This window comes from Euprymna scolopes, chromosome 30 (genome assembly GCF_053919585.1).
Source record: "Euprymna scolopes isolate OS-2025 chromosome 30, ASM5391958v1, whole genome shotgun sequence".
NCBI classification, from domain to species: domain Eukaryota; kingdom Metazoa; phylum Mollusca; class Cephalopoda; order Sepiida; family Sepiolidae; genus Euprymna; species Euprymna scolopes.
In genome coordinates, this window is record NC_136511.1 from 57,428,665 (window position 1) to 57,444,737 (window position 16,073).

At 31.2% G+C, this 16,073-nt stretch overlaps 1 protein-coding gene across 3 annotated transcripts in view; it reads left to right on the forward strand.

The window, feature by feature from the left end:
* The window catches only part of LOC145254816 (dual specificity mitogen-activated protein kinase kinase 7-like), a 218,700-nt gene extending 208,815 nt beyond the window's left edge, over positions 1-9,885 (forward strand). For all 3 annotated transcript variants that reach the window (XM_080113642.1, XM_080113640.1, XM_080113641.1), the window contains 2 exons: positions 5,494-5,539; positions 9,381-9,885. In XM_080113642.1, the coding sequence (XP_079969768.1) occupies positions 5,494-5,539; positions 9,381-9,470 (136 nt within the window). In that variant the 3' untranslated portion in view covers positions 9,471-9,885. The remainder of the gene's footprint in view (positions 1-5,493; positions 5,540-9,380) is intronic.
* Positions 9,886-16,073: the final 6,188 nt, after the last annotated feature.

Here is a 16,073-nt window from a genome sequence, read left to right on the forward strand (position 1 = left end):
AAAAATAGCTAGTTCTTAATATTGGAACTGCTGATAAGCACAACAAAGAAAAATGGCGTCACCGACTCGCAAAACTGTCTCTCCAAGCAAAAAAAAATTAATTTTAGACAATTACAAAGAAAAATCAATTTCAACAATTTCTAATATCGTTCGAAGATCAAAAAGTGTTGTTCATCATGTGATAGCTAGATATAAGAATAAAAATACATTAGAAGCATCCCCTAAAACCGGCAGACTCCCTAAAATGTCTCAAAGAGAAGATAGGATTATGGTAAGGCAGGCTCTTAGTGGCCGATTCAAATCCGCAACATCAATTTCTCGTGATTTTAATGAACAGACTGGGAAAAATATATCTAGAAAAACTGTTTCTCGACGGTTAGCAGCTGCCGGATTGCATGCCAGGATGCCAGTATCTAAACCCTTGATCTCCAAGAAGAACAAAAATAGCCGTTTGAAGTTTGCTCATGAGCATGTCGTCTGGACTGATGAACAATGGGCTATGGTTCACTTCAGCGATGAATCCAAGTTCAATTAGTTTGAATCTGATGGAAAGAAGCATGTACGGCGTAAAGCAGGTGAACAATTATCCTCCAAATGTGTTAAAAAGACACTTAAATTCAGAGGGGGAAGTGGGGTATGATATCCTCGGTAGGAGTTGGCCCTCTAGTTCGAATCTATGGTAGGGTTAATGCGGAGACTTATAAGCAGCTCGTTCAACAACATGTCATTGAGAGCTTACGCCTTTCACCTAATCAGCCAAGCATTTTTATGCAAGATAACGCCCCTTGCCATAAATCTAAAAAAGTGATAAGTTACCTCGAGGAAGAAGAAATAAGAGTAATGGACTGGCCAGCGCAGAGTCCGGATCTGAATCCGATAGAAAATGTTTGGAAAATGATTGGAGAAAGAGCACAGACGAGGAATCCCCAAAATCAAAATCATTTGTGGGATTTATTGAAGGAAGAGTGAGAAAAGATAAATCCTGAATTTTGCAAGAAACTAATCCAGTCTTGTGGTCGAAGATGCAGTGAGGTCATAAAGAATAAAGGGATGTTCACTAAATATTGAATGAATTTATTTTTTAAAACATTTGCATTAAAAAAAACAAAGTTTCTATTTCGTTCCTTAACTTTTGGCCAGGATAAATCCACAGATATAATTTAAAACTAAAATATTTCTCGATATTGAATCGTAATTTTATTTATTTTATTTTTTTTTTGAACTAGTTTATACACATTGGTTCTATTTGTTTATTCTGAGTATTTCAGAAAAATCCATGCTCTAATTTTTTAAATATACATGAATAATTGTAATTTTTTTTTCCGTTCCTTATATTATGGCTGATACTGTATATATATATATATATATATATATATATATATATATATATATTTATTTATAGATTACTAGCAGGGATACCTGACATTGCCCAGTGCAAAAGTATTAAAGCTTCTATCCCTCTATCATACTCTTTCTTTCCCTCCTCCTCTCAACCCTTCCTCTCTCTGGACATACACGTAGGTAACTCTCCTTTATATACAGATTCCTTGAGGAAGAAGTAGATATAAGGGAATTAACTCACTGAAAATATCCAAGTAACTTTCATTACATTGAATTAACAGACAAACAGTATCCCCTAACAAAGTCTACAATTGTTTCGAGTTAAAGAATGAATGATTTTTTTTTAAGTTTTAGATTATTCATCTAGGGCAATGCTGATCAAGTATTACAAACTTTGTTGATCATTTTTGTAGTTATGGAGTTTTAACTGAATGTGCATTCATATAGACAACTACCCTTTAACAACACTACCCAGCATTGTTCAGGAAAAATTGTAACATCTATCCATATCTCTACCTTTCTTTACCCTATTTACCTGTCCTTCTCTTCACTCACCTCTTTCTTCTCCGCCTAGCCCTTTCCTCTATCAATATACATATTCCTTTTTGTAGATTCCTTGAAGAATGAGTCGATAAAGGGGAATTCACACCTTGATTAAAATATCAGTTACTTCCCTTTAGTTAGTACAAACACCGACTTTAAAAAAATGACCTTCCCTAATAAAATTTGTGCCAGTTTAAAGTCAACAAATGAATATATGTTTCTTTAATTTTAGATATTAATTTGAGGCAACACTAATCAAGAAAATACCATTTTTTTTTTTAATTAACATACATACAATTACTTTTTATATATCAGCTATCTCCTCTAAATTGTGTACCAGCAAAGACTATCTAAAACTTTATATTAGACTTTGTAATCTGTTTTTTTGTTTTTGTTTTGTTAATTGATGAATTAAAATATCAGGGGATCCTGTGTAATTTTACTTGATTAATTTAAAAAAAAAAAAAAAAATTTGTTTTATCTCTAGGAAAGTAAGGGTCAGGGGCGATTGCTAAAGTGAACATGGGAGGATAGAGAAAGTGTTGCTGGAGAAATTGGATGTGGGTAATGGTAAAGATAAAAGCAATAAGATTAACACATAATAGAACAAACTTGCAATATGTTTAGAGTCTTGTAAGATGAAATTATAATTTATTCTTCTATTATTTTTTAAATAGATTAATAAAAAAAAAAAAAATGTAATCAAATGTTGGATATCCAGATCCACGGACAGTGACATCAAAGAAAAGTCTGTTAAAAACTTGGATGCAGCCGCCTGGGTATGACGTTAAGAGGACAGATTGTGGGATGTTCGCTGCAGCCAATCGTCAAATGTGTTTTTTTAGTCTATTTAATTTTTAAAAATCAATCTTTGTCATTTTTCGATTCATACCCTTGTTGGCAATAGTAAAACACACACATCTGTTTATTAAAATATTTTGTTTATTCAAAATCCTTTTCGGTTTCCAAATGACAGTTTTGATATTAATGATGGGGTGCGTGGCAGTGGGTGGTGTGTGGAGAATAATGTGTTGATTGGTCGCTCTCTCTCTCTCTCTCCTATCTCTGTTGTCCGACATCTGTTTTATTGGCCCAGATGACTTCAACATTCCAATCACGCATGGTCTTGAAAATGTGAGTCAATATCACTGACCCAATCTCCAGGGATTTCTACGCCCCACCATTTGACTTCCTCATCCAGGCTTCTGACCAACTTTTCTTTGATGTCATTCCACAAAGATCTGTATTATCCAACACAATTCCAAAATTTAAAAACGAAGAAAACAAGATTTTCAAAAGTTTTATAAAACTATCTTGTCTCTTTTCTACAACTTTTTATTCTTACCTTTACATCATCAACGCTCTGATCCCCATCTGGCATCAATTGAAATGAATGGCTCTTGTCTTGGGGAGCCCTCATGTTTTGACAAGCTTCTGAGCTTGACCTTTACTCCTGATCTGAAATGGAACACATACATTAAATCCGTTACCAAGGCCGCTGGAAAAATAGTGGGATCCTTCTATCGATCCAGTAGATATGTCTCTGCTGATGCCATTCTCTATCTGTATAAGAGCCAGGTACGTCCAAGGGTGGAGTACTGTTGCCACATCTGGGCAGGTGCTGCTAGAAAGGACTTATCCTGCCTTGATAGAGTTCAAAATAGACTTTGTAGTCTCATAGGAGATGTCCTTTTTTTCTTCCCTGCAACCTCTTTCTCACAGAAGAGATGTAGCGAGTTTGTCTTTGCGTTATTGTTATTTTCATGACAAGTGCTCGACTGAGCTCCAATATATGATCCCCTCTCACCAAACTTTCACAAGAAACGCCCGTCTAGCAGAAAACACTATCAATAATTTCCCACACTCTTTATCTGTGCCTAAATCTAAACGTAGATTCCATGAACAAAGCTGCTTTCTTAGAACTGCAACCTATGGAATTGTCTTCCGTTTTCTTGCTTTCCAGCCGACTACAATATGTTTGTCTTCAAATTTTTGATGAGCCGTTCCATATAAGCTAACAAATTTACCGAATTTCTATTACTAACGGTTACTTTGTTGTCTGATTGCCTACTGTACACTCTTTAACCCTTATCCTCGAGTGACCTCTTGGTCTTGATAAGTGGTAATACCTTTATGGAAAAAAAAACTGATTAATCTGTGTAATAAAAATAGATGTAGGTATGTTCAACATACTTTGATAAAAAAAGAGAAAGAAAAGCTGTAAAATGCAAACTCGAATATCAATCAAAAACAATTAAAAATTATTCTCTTTGTTGAAGTTTTTTTTTTTTGTTTTTTTGTTTTTAAGCAAGTGAATTAATATTTAATTTATCTTTATTTTAAAAGTTGCATAAAAAATGGTTAAACCTAGTTTTGAAATAGTAAAAAAAAAAACGTTTGAAGTTTACTGATTGTAAACATTACATTTTGGAAAAGAAGTCTTCATTAGAAATGTTGTACATAGTTGGAAAGAGAATAAAATATCTTTCTTGACTGATTTTTTTTTTTTTTTTTTTTTTTTTTTTTTTTGAAAGAAAAAATTTTTTTTTTGTTTTTGTTTTTTATTTAACTAATTTGATGACTTCTATTTTTTAATTTAACTTTGTTTTGATCTTGATTAATTTTGTTTCAATGATTTCAAGTAGTGGATAGAAAAAAAGTTGGCTAGTTAAAAATATTTTCAAGTATTTTAATTATTTTTTAGAAAATAATTGTTTACTATGTATCACTACCAACTCAAAGTAAATTTGCTGTACATACCTTTTTTTTTTTTCTTCCACCCTCAATATGATGCAAATAATTATTTCTTTTTTGATCAATAAATATCTTAGATGTTTTCGAAAGTTAAACGAATGAATCTTTTTTTTTCATCTAATATATAAAAAGGCAAAATTGGTGCACGTATTCGTGTATGCACACAAAATACTTTTTGCGTCAGGGTTCTCGTGTCGGTTAGATTCCGGGAGAAGTTTTCTTATACTTCCTAGATCATAATATCTCGCATTCACAAACAAACACTTTCTCTCAGTTTTTTTTATAGAGTTTTAAAAAATTCATATCATGTCAGTTGTTTGCTTGTCTTTTTCGTATAAATAAAGTGAAACTAATCAAACACAAACGCAACTACCTGGCCTTCCGGCCAGGTAGTATCTATCCCATAATTCATCCTTGGTCAATGTAGAGGGAAACCTTTCATACTGAGACAATTACTATTTATTTGGATACTGCCAGAGTGCCTCCTTTTTTGAGGGGGCTGCTTTTCCCCCACATTAAAAACAACCTTTGTGGGAGGTTTAAAGGTTACACCATTTCTGCTAGTCATCTTATTGATTGACTATGTTTAATTTGAACACTTTACAGTTCCGGTTGCATCATAGAATAGGGGGTAAGATATCGGATTTTCTTTCACTTTCTTTTCCGCCTTTTCGTCACGGGTTCGAGCCTGCGTACTACCTTTTTCTTTTTTTTTTTTTTTTTTTTTTTTTACACCACCAAACACCCAGACAATGCCAAGCACCCAGGCTTTTTTTCTATAAAAGCATTTTTCTTCTTCAGCAAATTATGTAACTCGTAAATGCATTTTCTCTATTTATTTTTTTTTCTTTTCAGTCTAACTAAAGACTACAAGAAAAGGCCAAAATACAAGAAATTACTGGTAAGTTATCAAAAATTAGTTTGATAAGTTGGGTTCAGTCTATCGGGCTAAAAGACTACTCACACTTGAGAGTATGCTGTACCTCTACAAGGCCACCATTCACCCATGCATGGAGTATTGTTGCCACATCTTGGCTGGTGCATCTACCACTAGGCTCTCCCTCTTGGATTGGGCCCAAAAAAGTTTTCAATCTAATAGATCCCACTTTGTCAACTAAGTTCCAACCCCTGTCCCATCACTACAATGTTGCATCTGTGCCTTGGAATGTGCTCTGATGAACTCGTTGCACTTGTGCTCCCTCGATGTACATATCTCCGACAAACCTGCTTAGCAACAAAATCTCACTCCTTCACTGTTGAGGTCCTTAAATGCCTGAAAGCTTTATACTCTAATAATTTCTTCCCTCGAACAGCTAAACTTTGGAATATCCTTCCTGCTATCTACTTCCCTGCCTGTACTGATATACAGATCTTTAAATGTAATGTAAGCTAAGATCTTGTTAATCTTTCCTGTGCCTGGTTCCAAATAGTAGCCCCTTTATGTCCAAGTGGCAATATACCTTGTTAGGGGTTAACATGAGTTTTTTTAAAAAAAAAGGATTCTTTTTGGATGATATTAGGAATGTCCAATTTTGTTAGTAAATCCATGAAAATAAAACTAGTTTTTATTATGTCAGTTGTATGCAATGACCTAAACACTGGATTCTGATTCCTGAAATTTTAAAAACTCAGATCCAAAGAAAAAAAAATTGTTTGAGTATCATCACCACAATATTTAGTTTAGTTTTAGATACTGGCATGTGTTGGACAGCTTTTAGAAATTGACTTCCAAACTAACCTATCTCTGACCAGGTCTTTATTTATTCCTCTTTCTTTCAAATCCATCTTCCTATGTTTGTCGTAATTTTCCCCTGCCAACTAAATCTACTAACCTAAGAACTCTTATCCCTATGTTCAATGTGACTAAACCAACAAAGTCTCCTCTGAGGTCATCTGATGTAAGTTTTTCTTTAAGCCTCGCATTACACATCCATCGTATCATACTTATATCATTTATTTCTGTGCACAGTATGTCCCCAACTCTTGCTGGCATCTTTCACTGCCATGTCTGATTTTTATACAACTGGAAATGTGAAAGTATTTGATTTAAAAATATGCATGAGTCAAGATGGTGGCCTTATTAGGTAGAGAATCAGAACAAAAAAATAAATGAAAAAAAAAATATCTCCAACAACTGAAAAAGAATTTGATACAAGTTGGTTTTGGTTCTTTCTGGATTTTATGTTACCTCGGTATGAATTTTTCTCTTTGAGAAATTCTTGTTATTTTTTATTTATTTTTTTTTTTTCTGTTATGTCCACAGAGAAAATATTGTGTTGAGACATTATGTTGAACAAAAATGGCAGTAGTAAATCTATTCGGCGACGAATCAATGCAGTCACGATTTCAAGTGTTGAGTAATTCATTGTAACAAAGATGGCGGCGAAGACTCAATGCAGTCACAATTTAGTTGTTTCAAGACAGAGATTAACAGCAAACTGAATTGCATCCACAATTCAATATTTTTATAATAATATTTGAAGGCTTCTGATTGGTTGATTGTCCTAATCGTATAAAATCATCGGAATCATTGAGGTCATACCCTTATCAGTAATCAAAAAATGTTAACAAGTAATGACATACAAATAATGGTGGTTTCCCCATGAACAAAACAAATCAGTAAATGTACCAAAGTTTTTATTATGAAACAAATGATTGGTAAGATGATAAAAATCTTGGTGTTTGGAATCTAGCAAAATTGTTATTTGTATATGCTCTGTTGTTATAACTTAGCAAACATTGAGCTTCTGATTTTAAAAAAGACTTTTCTACATATAAAATAGAAAATATATGCAACGGTGTACATTTTCACAAACCTGTCTGTAGCGAGAGAGAGGGGCAGGGGGATAATACTGTGAAATTAAATTCCTTATAAATATTAGTATCAATATTTATAAGACAATCCTTACCATATAAAAAAAGCTCAATTTACGAGATACTGTAATATCATAAATGAAAATTTGGAATTAAATTCAGTAAATTAAAGAATTTACAACAAATTTATTATTCAATGATGAATACAAAAATTTACAGATTTTTTTTTCTTTAATTTGCAATTAAATTCAGTAACTTTTCATTTTATATATATATATATATATATATATATATATATATATATACTAGCAGTTCAGCCCGGCTTTGCTTGGGCCCTATGTACTGTTCATAACTTTATGTGCATATGTATATATATAGATATCAAAGTTAGACTCATTTCCAGGTAACCTACATCTAAAATTTCAAGTGTTTAGACCCAAAATTTTCACAGGAGTTTGGTAGAGTCTGCAATGGTCAACTTTGACCTCTTGTTAGCCAATTTTTTGCCTGAAAACTGATTAAAAAGCTTGCTGCATGTCTGAATACTCTTTATGTAAAATTTCAAGTTTAGACCCAAAATTTGCTGAATAGTTTGCTAGAGACCGCAAAGGTCAAATCTTTTGAACTTTGACCCCTTGGCAGCTCAAATTCTCGTCCAAAAACAGATTAAAAAGCTTGCCCTATGAATACATTTTATGTAACATTTCAAATGTTTAGACCAAAAATTGGCTGAGAGGTAAAAATTTTTTTAAAACTTTGACTCCAATTTTGACCCCTTAACATTTATTGTTTTGGGCTCAAATCAAGTTAAAAAGTTTTATCCGTGTGCAAGCTACCTACATCTAAAATTTCAAGTGTTTAGACCCAAAATTGGTGGGGGAGTTTGGTAGAGTTTTCAAAGCTTAAATTGTTGAACTTGGCAGCCAAATTTCTGGCTGAAAACCAATTAAAAAGATTTTCCCAAATCTCAATATCCCTTATGTCAAATCTCGAATCTGTAGACTGAAAATTGATAGTAGTTTGGTAGGGAAATGTACACACACACAGACAACTTCATTTTTATATATATCCTCTTTATAATAAATGGATATAAAAATCTTAGAAATTAATGGTGGAAGGTTGGAGGAAAGTCTGTGACACAACAAAACTTGGATACAAAGCATCAACAAGTAAGTATCTCTGTCAATCTAACAATGGAATTTGAATGGAATTAATCCCTAAGACTACCAAACTTTGGGATTGCAGGCTGCCAGAAATTGCCACTCTTTCCTCTTTAAAGAGAAAAAATTCTATAAAATTAATGAGAACTAATAGAACCTGTGGAAATTCCATGGTAGTTGAAAATTTTTAAAGCACATAAATAAAATAAATAAATAAATAAAATAAAACAAATAACGACAAATTTAAAACAATTTTTTTTTAACCTTTTAAAGCTAAAAAGAATTGATTTAACAAATTTTTTATATTTTTTCAATAAAAATTCAATACACAACACATTTTATTTTTCTGAATAGTTTTCTTGTGTAAATTATAAAGGAACAGACATCAATTCACTTGCACATTTTTAAAAGATTTTTAAAAAGAAACTGTAACAGTAAAAACCTAATCTCCTCTCAGCATGACCTTTTTTAATTATAAAATAAAATAGCCAATTTTAAACCGTAAACAAACAGCCATGTTTTTTAAAAATTTTTGGAGAGGAAATAGTTTTATTTAATTGATAAAAAGCGGCCATAAAGTGGGGGAAATTCGTTTCTCATTAATTAATGTTTGCGATGATGTTTTTTTTTTTTTATTGTGACACTGGAAATACGGACATCAAAATATCTTATGTTCTTAGCTTTGTTTAACTTTTGAGATGGCTATTTATTTATTTATTTATTTATTTTTTTTTCATTTTGAAAGAATCTTTTGTTTCTTCCCTACAGGAACATCCATTCATCAAGAGATACGAGACGTTAAACGTGGATGTAGCAGCCTGGTTTGCAGATGTGTCGCAGCTTATGAATTCTTCATAGGCTTTAATTTTACTGTGTGTGGATGTAAGAGAGTGAGAATGGGAGAAGGAAATAGATGCCTGGTTGATAATGAAGAAATGGGGGGGGGTAGCAAAGTGCTCTGGCTGCCATAGCAACAGTATCATACGTTAGTAAGTGGTTGGACTTGAAAACCTTTTAAAGCTTGCTACAATTACTTATCCCACCCTCCAATTTTCAGATTCATGCTTTTGTAATTATAGTTTTTTTATATATATAATTTATGTCATGAAAATAAACTTCTCAAAAATGGTTATTCAAATATGAAATCCAAAACCGAGCCGAATCAAGATTGCAAACTTTGTATATATAAATAGCTCAGTACGTTTTCAAATAGAGCTTTGAACAATAATAAATTTGGTTTATCTAAAAAATAAAAATAAAAAAATAAACTTTACTGCAGCTTCACGGTTTATCCTCTCTTCAATATATGTTTAATATATTCTTGGATGATGTTAAGTATTTAAATATATAACGCCGTTCAGTAATGTATTTAAAAAAAAACTTTTGCGGAATGGATAAGCCGTGAAACTGCAGTAAAATTGCATAAGCCACATTTATCTGTTATATCTATATATAATCTATTTGGAAAGCGGTAATCCAATTTCCATATTGAATGTAAGTTTCACAACTTTTTGAATGATCTTAGATATTGTTCAAACAGGTGTAGCACATTGTCTAATGATCTCTCAGGCACACAGCTTAGTTACCATGGTAACTGAGTTATTCCTATGTCAAGGTTTCAGCATCTCTGATATTGAATATGCTTGTTGCACTCATGTTACTTCATCTCTCTCACACACACATGCACACACACACACACGCGCACACACACACACATGCACACACACACAATAAAATTATATAAACATTGTAAGAAGTCTATGAATCCATCAACATTTCGATGTCTCGTCATGGCTCCAAAACCAAATATTTTGAAGTCCTGACGAGACATCGAAATGTTGAAATGTATAATCTGTTAGTAAATAATTTAAGTGTGCTAAAAATTGAACTGAAGCATTCTGATCTGTGATGAAATCTGTTTACAGTTAGAACTCGTTGGCCTTTTGACTAGAAGCAAAGTATCTTTTCTGATAAATTTAATCTTTTCTGTACTTGGTCAGTGAAGGAGAAATGCTTCCAAACTGGGGAAGTTTTTATTTTTTTTCTGATCTAGAGTGCACCTTTTTGGAGTGCTGTATTTTCCCCAGATTAAAAATTACGCTTAATTTAAAAAAAAAAAAAAAAAGTTTTTTTTTTTTTTTATACAGAAAAATCTTCGTGGTGTACGTACTCATCACGTAACAAAAATGTCATGTTCCAAAAATCACGTAAATGGTCAAGTAGTTTGTTTTAGATTTTTATTTTTATCAAGAAAATCAAATGTTACAATTTTTGTCAATAATTAATAATAAAAGAGCATGTCCATAAATCTCAGTAATCAAATTAAGTTGCCAACCTTTGAATTTTAATACATTCTATAAAACATTGCATCTCCCACCCCCTTCCTCGCTTATTCATAAATTTAATTTCCTTTTTTAAAAATTAAAAATAAAAAAGATCACTTTATGACTTTTGGAATATGATATCGTCGTTTTGTGACAAGTATGTACATCTTAAACATTTGTCTCTGTTTTCTGTATTTTTTTTTTTTTAAATGTAATTCTAAATGATCACCATTTAATCAATTTCATTTTGCGTTAATCTTTCCTATTTCTTTAATTGCTTTATATTGAGCTTTTTATTATCTTGATAGGTTCCAATTTTAAGACCTTTGTTTTTGTAATAATATATATATATATATATATATATATATATATATATATATATATATATAAAATGTATTAGTCGGCCAAACATAGGTGGACAGAAAATGATAAAATTTATTTTGAGATTATGTATATATATATGTGTATGATGATGATATTTACTAACGCAATTAAACTTTTATTGTAAAAAACAATAATACTAAAGTTCTTAAAGTTTAGCAACAGAAGTGCTCAAGCCGTTTTCCATCGATTTACACAACTTTGAAGTCTGCCTTTCATGCTTTAACAACTGTTTTTACACAAGTCTATCCTGCTATTTATTTCTTGAAATGCATCCCTTATGTAATTTTTTTTTCACATCATTCATGCTTCATGCTTCTTGGTTTTCAACTATAAAATTTGTGTGTGAGTACTTCCTAACTCCTGAGGGGAGTCAAGTCCAGTAAATATGTTGGTCAATTGGGCCTCTTCACCCAGTCCATTTCTCATGAAACATTTCAAGATGCTCATGGACTGCTCTTGAATAATGTAAGGGCTGATCTTGTTGGAAATACAAGTTAATTTGTTGTTGTAACTGGGAAACAACTTGATCCATTAGAATTTCAAGGTATGCGCTCGTATATCTGCTGCACATACTGTGCACTTTTGACCCGCATGTTAGGTATATATGTATGTGCTCCTATATTTTTGTGTATAGGATTCACTCCTAAATTAACTGAGCATTATGAGTTTTGGAACACAGTTGCTAGGTGTAAGGGCGGGTAATGTGAACTGTATTTAGTTTAATTTAGATTTTTGCAAAGAGAGAGGTGAAAATCTTTCATGAAAATCCATGAACCTTCCATTTTTGTGAAATTTTAAAACAATAGCTGTTAGACATCGATTAATAAATCTTCACTAAATATAATTTTCTTTATCATAAATTAAAGTGTTTCTAGAAGAAATGATAGGAGTACACCTTCTCATTGGAAAAATATTTCAGATTTGTATCATTATTACTCGTTATTGAGACATATATTAGTGATGGGACTGTTCCAATATTTTTCCCGATTTTGATGCAATTACCTTTTTTTTTTTTTTAACTAAATTCTTGGTTCAGATTCCAATTCTTTAGAAATCTCTAGATACTTAACTATAAAGTTGTTATTTTTTCTCGATTACCGTGAAAACACGTTAAATGTGCAGATATTTTTTTAATCATTGGGGGTGGGGTCTATAGATTTTAATTTCACTGGTAGTTTAAAATCAATAAATATTTATTATTTTAACATTGCTATCAGCAGTGTTAGATTTTGTTTTAAACAAAATCAAATCAAAGAAGACAATTGAAATTATTGCTTTTAGAATCGAGGAAATATACAGAATTTCCTGATATCGATTTTTTTTTTTTTCTGATTCCCGATTCCAATAAATTAATTCTAAACACTATATATATATATATATATATATATATATATATATATATATATATATATATATATTTTAAGACTTTCTCATTCACTGCCATTTTTTTGCTGACACCTTTTTATTTTAAGAAAAGGTTTGTTTTATGACAAGGTACCTCTTTTGTCCAAGTGTTGTTGCATTCTTCTGTTGACCCTGTCACGCTGTCCCTGCATTCTATTCCTATTATAATTAAAACCTTTAACAAATTCTATGCCCTCTTTTTATAAAATTTAAATATTGAACTCGAGCAATAATGGTTCACAAGTAACATACATCTGTGTAAGCACCCTTACAGGATGTATCCATTGTCTTTAGAGACTGTAATAAGGTTAACCATTGAACACTGGTACCTTGCATTTCTTTAGGGGAAATAATGGATCTTTTTTACAGGCTTCTCACGTAAAAATCTTAATGGTCAAGGGGAATAACTCATTTTATATTCTATTGAATTTTAAAAAGAAATTTTTTTTTTTTTTTTTGCCTTGCAACTAAAAATTTATATATATACAGGGTGGGAAAGCAAAATTTAGAGTGAATTTAAGTTGTCTTAACTTAAATTCACTGTAAATTTTACTTCCCCACCCTGTATATATATATATATATATATATATATATATATATATATATTAAACATGTCTAAGCAAATATAAATTAAAAACTAAAATGACTTCATTGCATCCGAGGCAGTGCTAGTAAGGTACTATAACAGTGGTCACTTTTGCTTTTATACCAGTTTTTTTTTTTATGTAAATAAATCATGTCGAGTATTATGTTTTGTAGAAATATTTATTTGAATAAAAAAAATAATTAAATGAAAGTCACGTTTTTATGTTTTTAATTAAAAAAAAAAAGATTATTAAAAAAAAAAAAATTTTTTTTTTAAAGTTTTATTTCTTCAGAAGTTTAAGTTGAAGAGAAATGAAGATATGTTTATTTAAATAAATGATATGCAGGGACATTTTTAAGATTTTAATTTGACCACATGTACCATGTGATTAAATTGAATTGTTTTTAAAATTTTTGCCAGTGGAAAAAAAATCTCTAAACTTCTGATTAATTAAATTCAAAAACTATGAATTCTCTTTTTATATACTAAATACACACAAAAACATGACTTCCATTTGTTTTTCTTTTTATTTAAATTAAAAAAAAAAAAAAAAAAAAAAAAAAAAATTAAATATAAGTGCAAAATCTCCATTCAAAATGTTGCACTGTATTGCCTGTATATACACGAACTGTGGAAGCTTTTTTATCACAAACAAAATATACAAGATGGCATTTATTTTCATGAGATTTAATCTATCAGTGGAGACTGTTTTACCATAGTATGGTGCTTGGAGCCACACAAGAAAGGTTTTAAAAATGCATAAGGACCAGACATGACCACCTATCCTAATATTCTCAGGATTCAACTGTTGAGTTTTATAAGCTGCAGTTAGCAGACATAACAAACAACAATACTACTACTAATAATAATAACATTAATTTACTTAACTGTAACCAAATGCATTATAATTATAAAGATGACCAAAAAATAAAAAAATATATATATATGTAAACATTTTTCCTATGGAAAAAAATAACTATAATCTACAATGTATCATTTATTTAAAACATCCAAAGCAACAAACTTATTAATATGAAATAATACGATAACAATTTATAAATAATGCTATATATATATATATATATATCTTCAAATGCCCAATGAGAGAATGCATCTCTACAGACAATATTGGATGACTAGAACTAGTATTTCTCATCAGCTTACATGTCACCTGCATTCCTCTTATTTACATATATATTATAGACACCACTACCACAAAAAGCATTCCAGCGACCTCCTCCCTCTCCTACTCAAATTGAAATCTGGGTACTTGTACAGTTTAATCAAGACATTACAAAATGAAAATATCGAGGGAAAAAAAAAGTTTATATTGTACGTATCCGTTATGGAATGAAGTTCTCAAAAAAAAAAAAAAATTCACTTTAATTTCGAGTTTTTTTTTTTTTGTTTTTTTTTTCTTTACAGCGAAAAATCAATTTGTTATAATATCGAGCAAAAGGTTTGATTTTTAGGAAGAAAAGCTAGTATTAAAGATGGGTAGGGAGTGTCGGTGCTTTAAATTGAGTTATCTCCCTGTGCCGTGTTCTAAAGATCCAAACAAAAATTTTAAAATTCAAAGATGTCTACTTTTCTGCTGTAAAAAAAAAAAAAAAAAAAAAAAAAAAATACTCGATCAAATTAAGTGAAATTTTTTCCGGGGATCTTCAGTTCAAAACGGATACGTACAATATAACCTTTTCTTGATATTTTCATTTTTTAATGTCTTTATTAAACTGTACAAGTACCGCAATCTGCCCTTTGCATCTTCGAAACTTATTCATTCGAGCAAAGAAACTTCTGATTATTTCATTTATTTCTGATGTTATTGCATATCTTTCTTTCGCAATTATCCTCCATCATAGATTTTACAGGGATTAGATTCTGAAAAATCGTGAAAGAAAATCGTTTGTTTTTTTTCTCCTTTTAAATTTGAAAATATTAGATAAATTCTTTTAACAAAGGATTTATTAATGGTAATTATGGATTATCACCAAAGTAATTGGCTCCTTGTTGATTCTAATCGGTTACTGAGTTTTGTACCAATGCGGTCATCAGACCGGAGGGGGAAAACAGGTTGCAATAGTAGACTAACTTGTCACTTATATAGACAACCAGAACAGAAAAAGTAATCCATTAGCACAAAGCTTAGTCATTTTATTAGGCTCAACAGCGTGCTAATTATTTTGATTAACACCAACTCATCTTCATGACACTGAGCACTTTTTGGTAACTAATTTTAATGGTTGTTTAAATTGGTACGTTAATTTAGATCTTTTTTCAGTGAATTAGTGTGACATGCATATATATATTATTTCAACTTCGAATGTATTAACTTTAATCATTACAAGTTGTTTCAATAGACAGGATAAAGATTTTCCATCCATATCATCAGATGATTAAAGTTAAAATAAAGTTATATATATATATATATATATATATATATATTTTCACCCCAAACAAGGCATATTGCCACTTTGTTGTAGGAGGCTACTATCAGGGACATGGGCATCCGGGGTACTGTGTAGGGAGTTGGACAGCAAGATGTCGGTTCACGTTGCACTTGAACTTCTGCATGCCAGTACAGTTGGGGAAACAGGGACCCGGCAGGGAATTCCAAAGTTTGGCTGTTCTGGGGAAGAAACTACGGGAGTAGAAGGCTCTCTTACATCTAGGGATCTCTACTGTGAAGGGGTGGGATTTAGCTGTTTGTCGGGGGTATTTACGTCGAGGGGGAACAAGTGCTTATATATATATGGAAATATA